The sequence below is a fragment of the Triticum urartu genome, chromosome 2A (assembly GCF_056163025.1).
Source record: "Triticum urartu cultivar PI428250 chromosome 2A, HENAU_Tu73, whole genome shotgun sequence".
Classification (NCBI taxonomy): Eukaryota; Viridiplantae; Streptophyta; class Magnoliopsida; order Poales; family Poaceae; genus Triticum; species Triticum urartu.
The window spans coordinates 24,229,816-24,250,284 of record NC_141874.1 but is presented as its reverse complement, the minus strand read 5'-3'; the positions used below and the strand labels follow the sequence as shown (position 1 = coordinate 24,250,284).

Sequence of the window (20,469 nt, the reverse complement as noted above, 5' to 3'; positions counted from 1 at the left end):
CTGTTGAAGAACATCGTATAGTAATTAATATACTAAGCAATGAAAGTTTAGCTTCAAAAATAATGTATGCAAAAGATGCACTAATTAAGGACAAATAGTAAAAATCTTACCATCTTTCGATTATAGATGTGACCGTAGTTCAATACGATTACCATTGGTCGCACGTTTTGAGTACTAACATTTCTAAGTTCAGGAAAAAAATTTGTCTTAACAGTATTAAGATCCTCAAGCCATGAAACATAATGACTTATCTCCTCGCAGTTCAGTTGAGCCCCGGGGCAGTAGTAGGTCCTGTCTACCAAGCGCCGGACATGTTTGCTTGAACCGAAATAAGCTGACAATACAAATTAGTTGTCAACTATTTTTGAATAAACTGTATCAAAGACATAAACATATGCATGCATGGTTGAGAAAAACTCACATAATGGTAGAACTGGAGGTGTTTGCACATCGACCCAGATGTCTATATTACCTTCAATATCATCTTCCGGACGAATATCAAAGGTGACAACCATACCAGGCTCAAATGCATAAGCCTTGCATAGTGCTTGCCAAGTTTTGCATTCAAAATGGGTGTATGTGTCTCCATTATATAATTTGACGTTGAAAGTATACCCATGCTCCGTCTTCAAGTAAACTCTCTTTACCTCCATATCATCTATAGCACTAAAACCTATTTTATCCAAGACAAAAATTCTTGCATGACAGGGGATGCGCTAGTAGAATAGTGAAAATTTAAATTTATAAGTTGAAGCAAATGAAGCATAAGTCATGCTTTAAAATTATAAGTTGAAGCAAATGAAGCATAAGTTTTGCATTCAAATAATAATTGCCGTTGTGACTTACTGTATCCACTTCGAATGTCTCATCCAGCTTGATGCTGAAGCGCCTACCATCAACAAGGAAATTTCTGTCGCACAGGCCGCACTGGTCTTCACAGTGTTCGCACATAATGAAATCTTTTTCGTCGTCAGATGACATTTCCTATATATGTTCATATAGGTGAAACATTAAACACTTATTACTATCTAACATTAATTAATATCTAGCCAAATATATATTCATCTAACATTTGACATTAATATATCTAACTATATTCATCTCTAACAATTGACATTACTATATATTTAACTTTTCTATTTAATTTATCTAATATTCGACATTAATCTAACATTTATATAAACTCAAAATATATAAAAAATTAAATAAACAGAAAAACTCATTAACAAATAATATTTTAATTAGATCATCAAATCTCAGATACCTAAATTTTCTTACTAAAAAACTAGTTATATTAATTATTCAACTAGTTCAAATCTCATAAACCTAAATAAACTAGTTCGACAATTTTCTTACTAAAAATAAATTAGTTATATTAATTATTCAACTAGTTCAAATCTTTAGTTCGACAATTTTCTATCTAGCTAATTCATCTAACATTCGACATTAATCTAACATTCGATCATCTAATTAACTTTTCTAAAAAACAGAAAACAGAAAATAAGTAAAAAAAATGTGTGTGTGTATGTGTGTGTGTGTATGTATGTGTACGTATATATGTGTGTGTATGTGTGTATGTGTGTGTCTGTGTACGTATACATACGTACACTGCAGTGCAGCCCCATACGCGGCCGCCCCGTACATACGAGCGGGGGCGCCGGCGTACGGGCCGGGTGCGACGACGACGGACGGCGGCGCGGGTACACGAGAGCGAGAGACGTACGGGACCGCGGCGCGGCGACGACGGACGGCGGACGGCGGCGCAAGACGACGACGACGACGGGCAGCGGCGGGGACATCGAGGACGACGACGGACGACGGGCGACGGGCGGCGACGACGGGTTCGAGCGGCGCGCGACGATGTCGCGAGAGGTTAGAGACGAAAGTGGGGAGATGTAACTGAAATTTTCGTAAGTGTTGTATATAGAAGAGGCCTTTAGTACCGATACTAAAGGCCAACTTTGGCCAGGCCAAGAGGCGGGAAGAGCAGGCTTTTAGTACCGGTTGGTGGTTCCAACCGGTACTAAAGGGTGGTCTTTAGTACCGGTTGGAGCCACCAACCGGTACTAAAGGCCTCGCGCTGCCACCCTAAAGTTTAGTCCCACCTCGCCCGGCGAAGGGCAGCCGCACTGGTTTATAAACCCAGCCGCGGCAACCTCTTCGAACTCCTCTATATAGCAGGCTTCTGGGCCTAATTAATTAGGGCACGCTGCCCTGTGAGTCTGCTGGCCCTTCTGGGCCTGCATTTGCACACCCTAGGTCTGGCAGGCCCACTGGGCAGCGCGCCAACAAATTTTTTATATAGTTTTTTCTTTTCTGCATTACTTATTTTCTTCTATTTATTTTTGAGTAGTTTTTTATATAGTTTTTTCTTTTCTGCATTATTTATTTTATTCTATTTATTTTTGAGTAATTTTTTTGTATAGTTTTTTTATTTTCTGCATTATTTATTTTCTTTTATTTATTTTCTTCTGGAAATTGAATGCTGCATACTGAACAATTAGGTAAATGACCGAAAAACAACAAATGATGTCAGAACATGTTGGAAATTGATGACGTCGCTTTGAATGTTGCATACTGAACACAAAAGAAGTCCGGAGTTCAAATAAGTTTAAAAAACATTGAAGTGGCCGTGTAACAGATGAGTTCTCATCCGAAACCCTGATACTCCGAAAGAGTATGTCTAGTTTGCACACGAAGTGCGTCCAGTTTTTGCCGTGACCCTCTCTACTCTTTCGCGCATACTATGCGGGTGATATGATGATACCATACCAAGTTTCAACATTTTCAGGATTCATTTTGTAGTGATTTTCAATTTCACGGTCATTTAGCTCTCTAAAACAATTAGGTAAATGACCGAAAAACAACAAATGATGTTAGAACATGTTGGAAATTAATGACGTCGCTTTGAATGCTGCATACTGAACACAAAAGAAGTCCGGAGTTCAAATAAGTTATTAAAAATAAAAAAGAGGTGCAATGCTGGTTAATTTGCTTCAAGCCATTCGGAATAGTGTAGACTGCACTGCACATAGCTCAGTGCAATCTATACTATTCCGCAAGGCTTGAAGCTAATCAACATGTAGGTGAGCATTGCAACTCTTCGTCATTGTCTGTGCACTCACGGCTTATAAACCGCTCATACTGCCTCTCTCTTGGCGAGGTGGAACTAAAAATCAGCTTACAAAGAAACTCTAGTACAACGTCGCGGGTGTGCGTGTAGGTTGTTGCTATTACGGGTGAGTTCATGCCGTCGCTGATACTATACTTGCATGCGCACGTATGCATGCAGGCAAGCATGATTACTTAATTTCTTTGCTAATTACCCAACTTATGTATCCAATGGATCTTTGCTAAGAGACACATATCAGTCCAGATTAGCTACAAACCCAATTGCTATACTCTAACCAGAGTACATAAGAACAATGTGTAAAATTCTTGCCTCCTAATCAGAGATTCAGAGTACATGTTTGAATTTATTTTTGTCAGGATTTCACCATGGTCGCTTGGTTTATTTCATTTGCTTATAGTTAACTTTCTTTCTACTGTTTTTTTGGGTTACTACTGAACATGTAAACCGCAGGAATTTGTTGAATTTACCTTCTACCTATGTCTGCTAAAAATTCCCGCAGCAACGCGCGGGGTGTCATCTAGTTTATTAAGTTTGTATGAACCAATCTGTGATTGGGTTGTAGGAGGACGGTGGTATGCAGGATCGCTCCCACACTTGTCACGCTCGTGATCGACCTCATTAGCTGTGTATCGATTGAAAGGCAGGGCGGCAAAGCCCCCAACCAACGTGAGTAGTTATGTTTGTTGGAGTATAATGTCTAGCCCTCTCTCATAGCTCGGACTGATGGGTGAACTGGTTAGGTGCATAAGCTTGCAACCAAGAGGTTCAGGGTTAAAAACCCAGTAAACACAATAAATAATTGCGATCTGCCCCCGCTTTCGCTGCCCATGTCATAGACTACAAACTCCAAAGGAGCATAGACGTGAGGGGGGTGGGGGTGGGGGGGGGGGTGTTGGAGTATAATGTCCAGCCCTCTTCCATAGTTCGGACTTTTGGTTCTCCACATGCTATGATACCCTGGGTGGGTAGGAGTGTGCCGAGTCCATATCACCGCGGAACAACTGCAGCGTCCGAATCTGACCTATCTACTCGACAATGAAAACTAAAGATCACAATGCAAAGTCAAATCGTCGTTTTGGTCATTTTCATGAGTTTGTTATTACCTTAGTAGGAACATATGGAGGAGAGCCTACTCCTACTCGCGTGTTCAGATAGTTTAATGGCAAATGATCATGCCATGTACTGTGAGTCTTTTCCATCCCAACGAAACATTTTCTCGACTTCAGAATTTGTGGAAATGGATGTAGGAAGACGCTCTTTACCGTCTGAACTTATCTTGGAAGCATGTTTATATTCGGTCTAGTTGATATCCGTACGTGTTAACCCTGTAAGCCGGCCTGGATTCAATTCTTACCTTATCACCTTAATTTGCCAGCGCGAACAATGTTGACCTAGCAATGTAGGAACGAAAATGAAGAAATGACAGTGACGGGTGCACGACCAAAACAACACAACAACTCCGTCCACATGGTGTGGTGATATACAAGTTTTTCAGGCGAATACTACAGAAGCTATATATCCAAGAAGGAGACTAAGCGTTAGTTAGTTTGTTGGCTTGCCTGCGTGGTCGGCAACTGGGAGGATGTGCGCTTTTTGTATATGTATATGGCCACTATTGCTGCGTAGAGTGCAATGTAGGCTAGCACGGGGAGGAGGATGAATATGACGTTCCTGGAGGACTTCCACGTCCTGGTACTTCCTGCCGCGTAGGCCACCAGGAGGCCGAGCATGTCCAGCAAAATGGCCGTGTGGACCGGCCAGAGTGGCCACTTGCGGTTCCTCCTCTGGGACGGCAAGAAGCGCCACTCGAGGTTGCTCAGCGTGAACGGGAGCAGCATGACGATCGCGATCCCGGACGCCATGAACGAAGTGGAGTTGCTGTACAGGAAGATGTCGTACCGGCGCTTGTTGACGTCGTGCAGGATGGGGTTGCCGGCGGCGTTGCCCTCTTCCCACAGGCCGCCCGGTGGTCTCAGGCCACTCTGGTACGTCACGCTCGCGACCAGGACCCCTAGCAGCATCAGGTACTCCAACTCCTCGTCCTTCTCCTGGTCGGGGCCGTCTAGCTCGCGTGTTCGTCGTCGTCGTATTCTACCTCCACCTCCACCATGTTGGTGGTTTCTCCTGTAGTTGCGAATGTACCAGAAGATGGCTACTTGCAGGGGTATTGAGGCCGACACCACGATCACCAGTGTCAACACATAGATGGAGGTCTTGAGATGCCGGGAGCTCCCGGCAGCGTAGGCGCCCATGAGCGCGAACATGCCCACCGCCATGCACACATGGAGCGCGTAGCACCGAATTCCCGGCCTGTACAGCTTGCGGTTCACGAGGAGGAGGATGAGAGCCACCGACGCCATGAAGCTCGCCGCGTTGCAGTAGAAGAAGGCCTTGTAGCGGCGCGGGTAGTTGTCGAGGACGAGGAGGACTGGGTAGCCCGCGCGGTGGCCATGCTCCTCGTCGTCCTCTTGCCAGAAGCCGCCCGGCGGGGTCAACCCGGCTTGGTAGGTAAGCGCCGCGGCCAAGATGGCGATTAGCAGCAACACCTGACGCTTGTCATCCAACTGCTCCTTGCTTCGTCGCTCTCCTCCTCCTAATACCTGAGGAGCAGGAGCGGTAGGAGTAGCAGGAGGACTAGCAGGATCAGGAGCTACCGTACCAGCAGGAGTAGCAGGAGGACTAGCAGGATCAGGAGCTACCGTAGCATCAGGAGGAGTAGCAGGGTCAGGAGCTACCGTACCAGCAGGAGTAGCAGGAGGACTAGCAGGATCAGGAGCTACCGTAGCATCAGGAGGAGTAGCACGGTCAGGAGCTACCATACCAGCAGGAGTAGCAGGAGGACTAGCAGGATCAGGAGCTACCATAGCATCAGGAGGAGTAGCAGGCTCAGGAGCTACCGTAGCATCAGGAGCAACCGTACCAGCAGGAGTAGCAGGAGGACTAGCAGGATCAGGAGCTACCGTAGCATCAGGAGGAGTAGCAGGGTCAGGAGCTGTCGTGGTTCTAAGTCTGACAGTAATGTAGGGGGGTAAGTATGGAGAGGTAAGATTTTAGCTATGGAGAAGTTGTAAGCACACGGGTTTTACGAGTTCAGGCCCTTCTCGGAGGAAGTAATAACCCTACGTCTCGGAGTCCGGAGGCGGTCGACTGGATTATGCGTGTATGGTTTACAGGGGTGCGAACCCTTTACACTGAGGAGGGGGGTGGCTTATATAGAGTTCGCCGGACCCCTCCGGCCCTCAGTTATGCAGGGTTTTAAATACATTAAGGTCGGGCGTTACTGGTAACGCCCCTAATAAAGTGCTATGATGACCATAAAGGCTACTTAATAACCGACCGTTAGCATGCAGAGTGCCTTTAGGTCTCCTGGCCGTCGAGTGGTTTGGTCTTGGTCGAGTGATCGCTTCTTGGTCGAGTGTCTTCGAGTCTGTCGAGTGGAACACCTCCAAGCCGATTGAAAGATGATTTCTTCTAGAGATGTCCTTGGGTAGGGTAGTTTGGACAGGTCCATGACCCTACCCTAGGTACATAGCTTCGTCATTAGCCCCCGAATGGATCGAGGTTTGAGTGGGGAAGGAGTTGAGGATTTTCCCGACTCATTTTTCATGCCATGAGCATATCTGGTTTCGGATCAATGAACCTGAGTGATGACAGCAACTTCCTTTTCAGTCGCCTTGGTCCATTCTTTGCTTTTTGTCGAGTGAGTTTCTTTACTTGAAAGGCTTCGAGTGACGGTGCGGAGCAGATCTTCGGTCTGACAAGTTGTTCTGCTGCCCGCAGATTTCGCGGGATGCGAATTTTGGGAAGCGCGCGGGACGGGGGAGGCCGCAGTAATCGGACGGGATAGAGCGGAGCCGCCTCGATCCCCGCGCCACCTTTTTCGCCACGTATCACGTGCACGATTGTTACGGGATTTGACAGGGCCGTCCGGGCCTACCAGTCAGCCACTCGGAAGCGGCCTCATATAAGGCGTCGGACCGGGGCCTCTTCGAACAGTGCGTCCCCATTATCTCTTCTCCTCTTCACGCTCCCTCGCCACACTCGCTCTCGCCCCAGCGCCACCGCTCCGTACGCATTTCGCCGGCGATGATGGGGAAGGAGAAGACGGCGGCTCTAGAGCGGGCGAAGAAGGCGACGACGAGGTCGAAGGGGAAGGCAACCAGTCGGGGCGGATCCTCCTCGCGAACCGGCCTGCCAAAGGGCTGGATCCAGGGCGACTGGATCCGCTCAACGATCACTCAAGAAGACCTCGACGACCTAGCCGAAGGAGGGCTGATCCCCTATGAATCGGCGCGGCTTCCGGGGAAAGAATCCGAGCCGCAACCTCGGGAGGGTGAGCGCGTTCTCCTTGCCACCCACGTCGACCGTGGATTTTCCTTGCCTCCTCACCCTTTCTTTCGGGGATTTCTGAACTTCTTTGGGGCACAACTCCACCACTTCACTCCCAACACAATCGTTTATCTCGCCGCTTTTGTTTCTTTGTGTGAGAATTTCCTGGGTTGTCGGCCTCACTGGGGCCTTTTCAAGCACATTTTCACTTGTCGCTCCCAGACGGTGAAAAATGCTAATCCGAGTGACAAGAGGACTCAAGTGATTCAGATGTGTGGAGGTCTTGGTGTCTAGATGAGAGGGAAAAGCTCCTTTCCGGCCATGATTCTTCCCGACTCAGTTCGCGGATGGCAGTCGACCTGGTTTTACTGCAAAGACCAGTCGACGCCAGGGCAGTCGACTGGCCTCCCTCCTTTCACCATGGACCGAGTGAGGAAACCCTCCCCTTTGAAGGTGCTCCCGGAGGAGAAGGCGCAGGTGAGGGTGCTGGTAGAGCGAGTGGTCCAGCTTATCCGTGACGGGGTCACCGGTATGGATCTCTTGGAGGTCTTCCTTCAGCGGCGCATCCAGCCTCTTCAAGCCCGAGACCATCCGATGTGGATGTATTCGGGTCTTGAAGACTCTACTCGGATTCACCCGGAGGAGGTCGATGACGACACGCTGGAGAAGTGGTTGTCGGGCATGACCGGGAACAAGGACAACCCCAGGGGAGCCAGGAGAGTTCCTCCATTCGACCAGTCTCATGTACCAGAGAAGGTCCGATTCTGAGCTTTTGTTTGTAATCTGAATTCACTTGCGCAGCTGCCTATACTGAGTCGACTGACTTTGTTCTTCCTGCTTTCTTTCAGGCCATTATTGAAATGTATTCAATGCCCAACAGAGAGCAAGAGCAGGACCCGAAAGGAGAAGCGAGCGGCGGCAACAGTGGCGAATGGGAGTCTGACGGTGGAGGGGACGAAGAAAGCGATGATCCAAGTGACGAACAAGAAGTCGAGTCGCCTCCTCGCAGGGAGAGGCGGTCCAAACTTGACCAAGAACGACCGAGCGCCCGTGAAAAGGCGATTGCTCAAGCTGGTCAGTCTTCAAAGCGTCCTCGGACCTCTTCGCCAACTCCGACTGAAAAAGCGTCAAAGCATCCCAAAGTCGCAGAGCCGAAGCTTCGGAAGGCGTTGCCGAAGATTAAGATTGACATCCCCATCGCTTCCGCGTGAGTGTCTCCCTTCATATTTACTCGACGCCCTGTGATGTTTGTTTTTCTTGTTTTAACCGGACGAACTTTGGAACTGTCAGCGTTGCTACTTCCGGGACCTCAGCTTACAGGGACGATGATGAGGTGATGGAGGATGCGGTCACTTCTAATCTGGGTATGATTTCTGCCATACTGTCTTTATTTTGGTCGATTCAACTGCAATGTGTACCATTGGATGATGTGATTTTGTCGATTGAACTTTGAACAGCCCCTAACATCATTGACCTCCCTGATGATGATGAAGAGCCCGAGAGGCCTTTGACGAGGAAAAATATGCAAGCTCCTGTGAGCGAGGTGCCACAATCGACGCCGAGGGCGGAGCCAGTCGTTCAGGACGCTGGCGATGCCAATCGGGGTTCTGTTACCTTCGCGGTGCCATTGTTGAGTGCCTTGCCTTCCTCGTCGACTGCTCAGGCCCCTGTCGACCCGCCTTCAGTTTTTGCAACCCATCATGTCCCAGAGGACGAGGTAAATGCTGCCAGGGAAGCCATACGCCAGATGGGCATTATGATGGAGAAGATGAAGACGGTGCGGGACGCCAGCCAAGCCGCCTACGATGCCAGCTCGGCTCTCCAGAGCAATGTTCGGGTTAGTTGGTCGTCGCTTGTTCTGTTAGGATATGCTATCTGAAGACTCTTTCCGAAAATCTTTGCATCTGTACACCCACTGGGTGCGTCGATTAAATTTTTGAACTAGTGGGGGCACGCTGAGTGCACCCACTGGGTGTAGTCCCCGAGACTACGGTGGACTGCTGGCAGTCGACTGTAGTCTTTGTATTTTGTTGAGTGTAAACCGAACTGGTAGTTTGTCTCTTCCACTCGATCCGGTCGAGTGGGATCAGAACCGGTGGGGGCACGCCAAGTGCACCCACTGGGTGTAGTCCCCGAGACCGCGGTCGACTGCTGGCAGTCGACTGTGGTCTGAGTTCTACTTTCTCTCCTTTTTTTTACTCCCCGCACTCGACTCCGGCGGGCCGGTCGAGTGGGATCAGAACCGGTGGGGGCACGCAAAGTGCACCCACTGGGTGTAGTCCCCGAGACTATGGTGGACTGCGGGCAGTCGACCGTAGTCTTAGTACTTAAATGTCTTTGTCGTTTTTCGCTGTAAAATAACTTCTCCCCTTTGATTTCAGAAATCTTATGATCTTGGAGCTCGCTTTGCTGACTTGGAGAAACAGCAGATTCAACTGAACCTTGACTTGGAGCTGGCCAAGACAGAGCTGCAAAAGGTCAAGGACGGCGCCACTGGTAAGACGAGTTTGTCGACTGGTCTGTCTTAGGCTTGAGTACCCTTCCGCTCTTTCTGAATCAAGCATCGTTTCTTTGCAGAAAAACTGAGAGAAGCTCTGGCGAAGAAGGATCAGGATTTGGCTACTGCTCGAAAGGAAGCTGACGACAGAACCGCCCTGGCTGAACAGAAACTGGCTTCGGTCGGCCAGTTGGAAGAAGAGAATACCAAGCTGAAATCTGCTCTGAACGAAGCCAACAAGGAGTGCTCGCGCTGGAAGAAGGATAACCTCAACCTGGGCGAGAAGATGGAAGGCATCGCTCGCAGGAGGGACGATCTGGAGAGCTATCTGAGGAGCCTTGCCAAGAAGTTGTTCATCAAGCTTGAAGGTGCACATTTTGTTCCGACTGATTTTTTTTGTGTCGACTCAACGTATGAAAATTGACTTATTCTTGGATCGTGAATGCAGAGTTTTGCCAGAACTTCGAGGAGGAGACTGGGCGGATCGAACCAGGTTTGGATCCAATCAATTCTCCCGTGAAAGATGAAACTGCCATGAATCTGCTCCGACTGGAATCCCGCATCGACGGTGTCGTGGACTACTTGGCTCGACTGAAGGTCGCCATGTCACGGATCGACTCGGCACTTTGGCCAGAGGCCACGCTCCAAAATGATCTTGAGTCCCTGATGACTCGACTTAACGAAATCCCTGACCGATTGCAGGAGTGGAAGAAGTCTTCTGCCCGATGTGGCGCTGATGTGGCTCTGTCTTTGGTTCGCGTCCATTGCAAGGAGGTGCGACAAGATAAGCTGGCAACAATCAAGGTCGCCAACACCTAGAAGCATGACTTCCGATCTTTTATGGAGACTTTCATCGCTGGAGCCACTCGGATCGCCGACGGCGTCGATTTAGACGAGTTCATCGAGCCTTCTAGTCCTCCTCCCGCGGAGTGAACAAACTTTTATGCCTCACCTTAAATTTGCCTCGAAATGCCGAGTGGTTTTTGTAACCGTTAAACTCTTTCGGGCTGAATGCCTGAGCACTTCGATCCGTGGTCCGGAACCTTTAGGATTTATCTGAACTTGGTTTATCGTTGAATATCTTCATGAATCCCCTGCTGAGTGAACCCGTTCTTTATTTGAGACAACTTTTGTATTTGTAGCGCAGCTCCGAAGGAGAAGGTGGCAGTCGACCCGCACCTCGTTACTGCAGAGCGGGACGGAGCGCACATTGTATTTGTGGCGAAGCTCCCCAGGAGAAGGTGGCAGTCGACCCGCACCTCGTTACTGCAGAGTGGGATGGAGCGCACATTGTATTTGTGGAGAAGCTCCCCAGGAGAAGGTGGCAGTCGACCTGCACCTCGTCGTCCTTGAGGATTGAGATGTGTTTCGTACTTAGACGAGTACTGGACTGCAGCTAAGCCCCCGAGTGGGAGGTTTGCTCTCCACTCGGTAGGATTTTTTCCAACTTAGGCGAGTCCTGGACTGCAGCTAAGCCCCCAAGTGGGAGGTTTGCTCTCCACTCGGTAGGATTTTTTCAAACTTAGGTGAGTACTGGACTGCAGCTAAGCCCCCGAGTGGGAGGTTTGCTCACCACTCGGTAGGATTTTCAAATACTTAGGCGAGTACCGGACTGCAGCTAAGTCTCCGAGTGAGAAAACTTAGGCGAGTACTGGACTGCAGCTAAGCCCCCGAGTGGGAGGATTGCTCTCCACTCGGTAGGATTTTTTCAAACTTAGGCGAGTGCCGGACTGCAGCTAAGTCTCCGAGTGAGAAGACTTAGGCGAGTACTGGACTGCAGCTAAGCCCCCGAGTGGGAGGATTGCTCTCCACTCGACAGGATTTTTTCAAACTTAGGCGAGCGCCGGACTGCAGCTAAGTCTTCAAGTGAGAAAACTTAGGCGAGTACTGGGCTGCAGCTAAGTCCCCGAGTGGGAGGATTGCTCTCCACTCGACAGGATTTTTTCAAACTTAGGCGAGCGCCGGACTGCAGCTAAGTCTTCGAGTGAGAAAACTTAGGCGAGTACTGGGCTGCAGCTAAGCCCTCGAGTGGGAGGATTGCTCTCCACTCGACAGGATTTTTTTCAAACTTAGGCGAGCGCCGGACTGCAGCTAAGTCTTCGAGTGAGAAAACTTAGGCGAGTACTGGGCTGCAGCTAAGCCCCCGAGTGTGAGGATTGCTCTCCACTCGACAGAATTTTTTTCAAACTTAGGCGAGCGTCGGACTGCAGCTAAGTCCCTGAGTGAGAAAACTTAGGCGAGTACTGGGCTGCAGCTAAGTCCCCGAGTGGGAGGATTGCTCTCCACTCGACAGGATTTTTTTAAACTTAGGCGAGTGCCGGACTGCAGCTAAGTCTCCGAGTGAGAAGACTTAGGCAAGTACTGGACTGCAGCTAAGCCCCCAAGTGGGAGGATTGCTCTCCACTCGACAGGATTTTTTTCAAACTTAGGCGAGTGCCGGACTGCAGCTAAGTCTCCGAGTGAGAAGACTTAGGCGAGTACTGGACTGCAGGTAAGCCCTCGAGTGGGAGGATTGCTCTCCACTCGGTAGGATTTTTAAATACTTAGGCGAAACGGGTTCGCAGCTAAGCCCCCGAGTGGGAGGATTGCTCTCCACTCGGTAGGATTTTAGTTTTACAAACTTAGGCGAAGCGGATTCGCAGCTAAGCCACCCACTGCGGGATTTCTTACGCAAACAAAAATAATAACAATCGCTGGGAAAATTATAACGCTCTTGTCTTTGATAAATAAACTACAGGAGTTTTTTCTTATTACATCTCATCCGAGTGAGAATTCAAGTATAAAAGGGGCAGAGTAGCTCCGCATTCTAGGCTCGTGGCTCATCAATCTGGCGATCGACATTGTAGAGGTGGTACACTCTATTGTGGAGGACTCTGGTGACTATGAAGGGGCCTTCCCAAGTAGGAGCGAGTTTGTGTGGTTTTTGCTGATCCACGCGGAGGACTAAGTCTCCTTCTTGGAAGGCTCGACTCTTCACATTTCTGGCATGGAATCGACGCAAGTCTTGCTGATAGATAGTCGATCGGATCATGGCCATTTCTCTTTCTTCTTCCAGGAGGTCGACTGCATCCTGCCGGGCTTGTTCTGCTTCTTCTTCAGAGTAGAGCTCGACTCGAGGGGCGTTGTGAAGCATGTCACTCGGCAAGACTGCTTCGGCTCCGTAGACCAGAAAGAATGGGGTTCTTCCGGTCGATCGGTTCGAGGTCATCCTCAATCCCCAAAGAACTGATGGAAGCTCGTCGACCCATGCACCTGCTGCGTGCTTGAGACCGCGCATCAATCGAGGTTTCAGTCCTTTGAGAATTAGGCCGTTTGCTCTTTCCGCCTGTCCATTCGACTGAGGGTGAGCGACCGAAGCATAGTCGACTCGTGTGCCCTGAGAGGCGCAAAAGGCCCTGAATTTGTCGGAATCGAAGTTTGACCCATTGTCAGTGATGATGCTGTGTGGAACTCCATATCTGAATATCAACGCTCTGATGAAACTGATAGCAGTGCAAGCATCAAGATTCTTGATAGGCTTAGCTTCAATCCATTTGATGAACTTGTCGACTGCTACTAGCACATGAGTGAAGCCGCTCCTACCCGTTTTCAGTGGTCCAACCATGTCCAGCCCCTAAACAGCGAAGGGCCAGACGAGTGGAATGGTTTTCAGAGCTGACGCGGGCTTGTGCGACATATTGGAGTAATACTGACATCCTTCACATTTGTCGACTATCTCTTTTGCCATTTCATTGGCCCTTGGTCAGTAAAATCCCGCTCGGTATGCTTTAGCCACAATGGTCCGAGAGGACGCATGATGACCACAGGTCCCCGAGTGGATATCGTCAAGGATCATCTGACTTTCTTTTGGTGTTATACACTTCTGACTGACTCCAGTCACGCTTTCTCTATACAACTGTCCCTTTATGACTGTAAAGGCCTTGGATCGACGGACGATCTGTCGAGCCTCTTCTTTGTCCTCTGGGAGTTCTTTCCTTAGAATGTACGCGACGTACGGTACTGTCCAGTCGGGAGTGATGACCAAGACTTCCATGATCAGGTCGACCACAGCTAGAATTTCAACTTCAGTCGGATCCGTGGCACTTTTTGGCTGCGGGGCCTCTTCAGTGAAGGGATCCTCCTGAACTCATGGTGTGTGGATGTGTTCCAAAAACACATTGCTGGGAATGGCTTCTCTTTTGGAACCTATTTTTGCCAAATCATCATCTGCTTGATTTTTCAGTCGGGGTATGTGATGAAGCTCTAACCCCTCGAATTTCTTCTCCAGCTTTCTCACTGCATTGCAATAACCAGTCATGGCTGGACTTCTGACGTCCCATTCCTTCATCACCTGATTAACCACCAAATCTGAGTCGCCATAGACCATGAGGCGACGGACGCCGAGTGAAATGGCCATGCGCAACCCATATAAACGTGCTTCATATTCCGCCTCGTTATTGGAGGAATCAAAGTGGATTTGAAGAACATATCTGAGCTTATCTCCTCGGGGGGAGATCAACACCACCCCGGCACCGGAACCATTCAGCATTTTGGAACCGTCGAAGAACATGGTCCAATGCTCCGAGTGAACCTGAGTCGGCAGTTGCTGTTCAATCCACTCGGCGACGAAATCTGCTATTGCCTGGGACTTGATAGCCTTCTTTGCCTCAAACTTGATATCTAGAGGAAGGAGTTCAATCGCCCATTTTGCCACTCGACCAGTTGCATCTCTGTTGTGCAGGATCTCTGACAATGGAGCGTCGCTGACGACTGTAATGGAATGATCAGAGAAGTAGTGAGCAACTTTCTTTGTGGTCATATAAATCCCATATACAAGCTTCTGATAATGAGGATATTTTTGCTTCGACGGGGTCAAAACTTCAGAAATATAATATATTGGGCGCTGAACTTTGAAGGCTTTTCCTTCTTCTTCCCGCTCGACCGTAAGTACCGTACTGACGACTTGTCCCGTGGCTGCGATGTAAAGCAGCAAAGGCTCCTTGCTGATTGGGGCAGCAAGCACCGGCTTGGTGGAGAGCAGAGCTTTGAGCTCTGCAAACGCTGCATCAGTTTCGGGAGTCCACTCGAACTTGTCGGACTTCTTCATCAATCGGTAAAGAGGCAATGCCTTTTCACCGAGACGAGATATGAATCGACTTAAAGCGGCCAAGCAACCAGTAAGCTTCTAGACGCCGTGCACTCGCACAGGACTTTTCATTCGGAGTATAGTACCGACTTTTTCTGGATTGGCGTCGATTCCCCGTTCGGAAACGAGAAAACCGAGTAATTTTCCGCCAGGAACTCCGAATGTGCACTTTGATGGATTAAGCTTGATATCATACCTCCTGAGGTTGGCAAAGGTTTCAGCAAGGTCAGCCAGCAGGTCGGAACCCTTCCATGACTTGACCACAATGTCATCCATGTATGCTTCCACATTTTGACTGATTTGAGTGAGCAAACACTTCTGAATCATCCTCATGAATGTGGCTCCGGCATTCTTGAGGCCGAACGGCATGGTAACATAACAGAAGCACCCGAATGGAGTGATGAAAACTATTTTGATCTCGTCAGATCCATACAGACGGATCTGATGGTACCCGGAATAGGCGTCTAAAAAAGACAGTCGCTCACATCTCGCAGTCGAGTCGACTATCTGATCGATGCGGGGGAGAGGAAAATGATCTTTCGGGCAGGCCCGATTGATATGTTTAAAGTCAATGCACATGCGAAGTGACTTGTCCTTCTAGGGGACCATGACAATGTTGGCGAGCCACTCGGAGTGGTAGATTTCTCGGATGAACTCCGCTGCTAAGAGCCGAGCCACCTCCTCGCCAATGGCCTTTCTCTTCTGGATGGCGGACCGTCGAAGATGTTCCTTGACAGGTTTTACTTTTGAGTTGACTCTTAGGCGGTGCTCAGCCAGCTCCCTGGGAACACCCGACATGTCAGAAGGTTTCCATGCGAAAATGTCCCAGTTCTCACGGAGGAACTGGATGAGCGCTTCTTCCTATTTGGAGTCGAGTGTTGTTGAGATATGAGTTGGAGCAGCGCTGGGATCGGTCGGGTGGATGTGAGCTGTCTTCGTTTCGCCAGACGACTGAAAAGCTGATTCTATAGCGGGCTTCTTGGCTCGCAACAAATCACTCGGGTCTGTAGTCTTCTGGTATTCCTGCAGCTCCACCACTGCCATCTGAGCATCAGCGATCTTTGAACCTTTCTGAAAACATTCTTCCGCTTTCTTCCGATTGCCCGTAATAGTGATCACACCTTTGGGGCCAGGCATCTTCAATTTGAGATACACGTAACATGGTCGGGCCATGAAGCGTGCATAAGCCGGCCTGCCCAAAATAGCGTGATAGGCACTCTGGAAGTCTACAACTTCAAATGTCAACTTTTCTTTGCGGTAATTCTTGGAATCACCGAAAACCACATCAAGAGCAATCTGGCCGAGTGATTCAGCCTTCTTCCCAGGAATGACTCCATGGAAACTCATGTTGCTGGTACTGAGTCTGGACATCGGAATGCCCATCCCTTTCAACGTCTCAGCATATAATATGTTCAAACCACTGCCACCATCCATCAAGACTTTGGTCAGTCGAGTGCCTTCAACAACTGGGTCGACTACCAAAGCTTGCCTCCCAGGGATGGCAATGTGCATTGGGTGATCGGACAGGTCGAATGTTATGGCAGTCTGAGACCACTTTAGATAACTGGGTGTCACCGGAGCAACCATATTCACCTCTCGGTTGATAACTTTCAGTCGACTTTTGCTTTCAACATCAGCAAAAATCATCAGGGTGGAATTGACTTGGGGGTATCCATCGTCACTATCTTCCTTGTCCTCAACTTTGTCCGACTCCTTTTCCTTATCTTTGGGCTGCTTGCCCTGGAACTGCTGGATCAAGAGTCGACACTGTCGAGTGGTATGTTTCGGGTAAATAAAATTACCCTCTTAATCTTTCTTGGTGTGGACGAGACATGGCAAGTCCAACACATCATTTCCGTCCTGATCTTTAACTTTCTTGGGGTTCCAAGGTCCTTTGGATTTCCCTTTAAACTTTCCTTGGGTTACGGCCAAGGCTTCCCCAGGAGCAGCTGGCTCGGCTTTCCGCTTCTGTTTCCGATTGGAATTTCCTCTGGTTTCTTGAGCGACTGACTTGAGCTTGCCACTCCCGAGTCGATCCTCATCTTCACCATTAGTGTACTTGGTGGCAATCTCCATCAGCCGATTCAGAGACATATCTCCGGTCCGACCGAATTTCAGATTCAGTTCTCTGTACTTGACGCTTTCTTTGAAGGCACAGACTGCTTGGTGGTCAGGCACATTCTCTACCGTGTGATGTAACGTGATCCATCTCTGGATGTAATCCCTCAAAGTTTTATTCGGCTTCTGCACGCAAGACCGCAGTTCCGTCAGCCCTGCCGGTCGCTTGCATGTTCCTTCAAATGTGGTGACAAACACTCGGGCGAGATCTTCCCAAGTGTAAATGCTGCTGGGTGCTAACTGGTTTAGCCACGCTCTGGCCGAGCCCTCCAACATGAGAGGCAGGTGCTTCATGGCCACTTCATCATTGCCGCCGCCAATCTGGACGTCCACTCGGTAGTCTTCAAGCCAAGTATCGGGCTTGGACTCATCAGTGAACTTGCTGACTCCAGTCGCCAACCTGAAGTTGGGAGGAATCACAGCGGCCCTGATGGCTCTACTAAAGCACTCTGGCCTCGAAACATGTGCTTTGCTGCTGGTAGGTGCATCTCTGTCGTGACCTTCTCGGTGAGCTCTGTTCCTATCGACCAAACCTTGAACGAGAATGGATCTCGCATCAAAGCCTGGCTCCCTGGAGTCGACTGTAATCCTTCGCCCAACACTACGAGGGCGCCTGTCATCCTGCTGTCGAGGCGCATACGACCCGCTCCTCGGGGGAGGGGTGGGCACTCGATATCGATCATTACGATCGAATCGGTGATCATATTGCTCACGGTTCCCGTACTGATTACGCCGGTCCCCACGTCCCTCACGCCTCGGGGGCGATCTTGGGCTATGAGCCGACTGGACTGTGTCTGCAGCAACGGATCTGCTGTGAATCCTGTTCCGCGACTGAGAAACAGCGGAATTCTGGTCTCCTGCTGCCCGGAGTAACGCTCTGATATGCAACAAGCCTCTGCCAGCCTCCGACTGGGAAGGCTGAATTGACTCTGCTATACGGGCCGCACCTGCTAAGTTCTGAATCGGAGTTCGATATACCTGCGGGGGCAGGAAGAGCTGACGTCGACTGGATTCGGGAACCCGTTGTCGCGCACGCTCGTCGAGTGCTCGCTGGAGGTTCTCCAGTCGAGTGCGCTCGGCCAAGTTTGCCAAGCGCGCGTCCTCCAAGGCACGAGCCTCGGGGGTTTCTCCGAAGATAGGAGTGTGCAGCGCATCAATGTTCCGGTGATGAAGTTCTTCTCTCTGCAATGACGTGAGAGGCTCGGGGAGATATTCCTCATGGGGACGCGATGGGTCGCCTCCACGCGCGCCCCCGTCGGTGCGGGGAAAACCGGGAGGACTGGGTGGTCCATCGACCATCAGAACCTCCGCCGCCGGATCACTGCTGTCGCACTCGGATGCGGTCTCTGTAGAGCCAGTCGATAGATCGAACAGGCCGTAGAGGGATTCGTCGGGCTCGATCGCCGTGACTTGAGGGGTGGCCAACTGGCGTGCCGTCGCGTGTCTCACCCACCGCTAAAGTCTCGACCGACCGGAGCGCTTGCGCCGGCGGGAAACAGGGAGGGAGGACAGCACAAGAGCCGACCGATAGTGGGTCGACGGTTGCCGCAAAAGGATGCCGCGGGCGCACGCATGAAAGTGCGTCGCCCCGCGGACAGGGAGCGCGTCCACGTCGAGCGGAGCCTCCTGAAGCCAAGCGGAGTCGTCGGCGATGAACGTGAGCGCGCCGAGATGGATCTCGCGGCCCTCCACCAAAACTCCGCCGGAAACCATAATGATTCGGATCGGAAAAGATCGCAACTCCTCCAACAAATCACTAAAACACCTGCCCCACGGTGGGCGCCAACTGTCGTGGTTCTAAGTCTGACAGTAATGTAGGGGGGTAAGTATGGAGAGGCAATATCTTAGCTATGGAGAAGTTGTAAGCACACGAGGTTTACGAGTTCAGGCCCTTCTCGGAGGAAGTAATAGCCCTACGTCTCGGAGCCCGGAGGCGGTCGACTGGATTATGCGTGTATGGTTTACAGGGGTGCGAACCCTTTACACTAAGGAGGGGGGTGGCTTATATAGAGTTCGCCGGACCCCTCCGGCCCTTAGTTATGCAGGGTTTTAAATACATTAAGGTCGGGCGTTACTGGTAACGCCCCTAATAAAGTGCTATGATGACCATAAAGGCTACTTAATAACCGACCGTTAGCATGCGGAGTGCCTTTAGGTCTCCTGGTCGTCGAGTGGTTTGGTCTTAGTCGAGTGATCGCTTCTTGATCGAATGTCTTCGAGTCCGTCGAGTGGAACACCTCCAAGTCGATTGAAAGGTGATTTCTTCTAGAGATGTCCTTGGGTAGGGCAATTTGGACAGGTCCATGACCCTACCCTAGGTACATAGCTTCGTCAGGAGCTACCATAGCATCAGGAGCTACCATACCAGCAGGAGTAGCAGGAGGACTAGCAGGATCAGGAGCTACCGTAGCATCAGGAGGAGTAGTAGGGCCAGGAGCTACCGTAGCATCAGGAGCTACCGTACCAGCAGGAGTAGCATGAGGACCAGTAGAATCAGGAGCTACCGTATCAGCTGGAGTAGCAGGAGGACTAGCAGGATCAGGAGCTACCATAGCATCAGGAGTAGCAGGATCAGGAGCTACCGTACCAGCAGGAGAAGGTACAGCAGCGACGTTCTCCTTCTCCCCTCCTAACGCGATATGGACGACGACGTAGGAGAGGACAAGGCAAGCCACCATGACAACATAGATGGACGTGCTTGCATCCCTGGTGCTCCCGGCGGCATAGGCGATGACGAGGCCGATCAAGTCCAACACCATGGCTGCCACCAACATGCGGCGTTTCAGCAGGAACTTGCTCTGGACCATCATGACCACCACCAGAGATGTCACGAATGCTGCCGAGTTGCTGTAGAAGAAGACCTGGTACCGAGCAAGATGTGTCGTCCGGAGCACCGGGTGGCCGATCATATGCCCATTCAGCTCATCTTTCCAGAGGCCGCCTGGTGGATCCAGTCCCGCTTGGTAGGTGATGCTCACCGCGAAGCTAGCCAGTACCATCACGAAAAATCGAGTGTTTTTCAGGTCTGGATCCGCGAGGCGCTCGCACCTGCATATATAATGTATGGGTCAATCATCCAATCACATTCAATCAAGTATCAGTACTACCGTGTTAACCCACTCTTCCAAATTGTAGACGATTAAGCAAAAGATGTGGCTAAACCTGGGTGTACTAGACCCCCATATCCATGAAATTTTCTAAAAAATTTCTCCCAAACGAGAAAATACACTTTCAGCATTGTGTTTTTTCTCGGCACTGGCATATATA

The 20,469-nt window shown here is 50.0% G+C and overlaps 2 protein-coding genes across 2 annotated transcripts; one reads left to right on the top strand and one right to left on the bottom strand.

Moving 5' to 3' along the window:
• Positions 1-4,671: 4,671 nt before the first annotated feature.
• Positions 4,672-20,440, bottom strand: LOC147983087 (uncharacterized). The gene is made up of 4 exons (XM_087540635.1): positions 20,430-20,440; positions 19,806-20,250; positions 12,204-12,213; positions 4,672-5,864 (listed from the first exon to the last, which is right to left on the bottom strand). Exons 1-4 carry the CDS (start codon positions 20,438-20,440, stop codon positions 4,672-4,674), a joined length of 1,659 nt encoding a protein of 552 aa, XP_087396761.1.
• LOC147983088 (uncharacterized) lies at positions 8,323-9,341 on the top strand. Its single transcript, XM_087545648.1, has 3 exons — positions 8,323-8,669; positions 8,753-8,826; positions 8,920-9,341. Exons 1-3 carry the CDS (start codon positions 8,323-8,325, stop codon positions 9,339-9,341), a joined length of 843 nt encoding a protein of 280 aa, XP_087401774.1.
• Positions 20,441-20,469: the final 29 nt, after the last annotated feature.

Bases quoted from the DNA above. Each gene is read 5' to 3' on its own strand.
- LOC147983088 (XM_087545648.1), top strand. From the start codon at position 8,323: ATGTATTCAATGCCCAACAGAGAGCAAGAGCAGGACCCGAAAGGAGAA. The intron at 8,670-8,752 runs GTGAGTGTCTCC...TGGAACTGTCAG, and splicing joins GACATCCCCATCGCTTCCGC to CGTTGCTACTTCCGGGACCT. The intron at 8,827-8,919 runs GTATGATTTCTG...AACTTTGAACAG, and splicing joins TGCGGTCACTTCTAATCTGG to CCCCTAACATCATTGACCTC.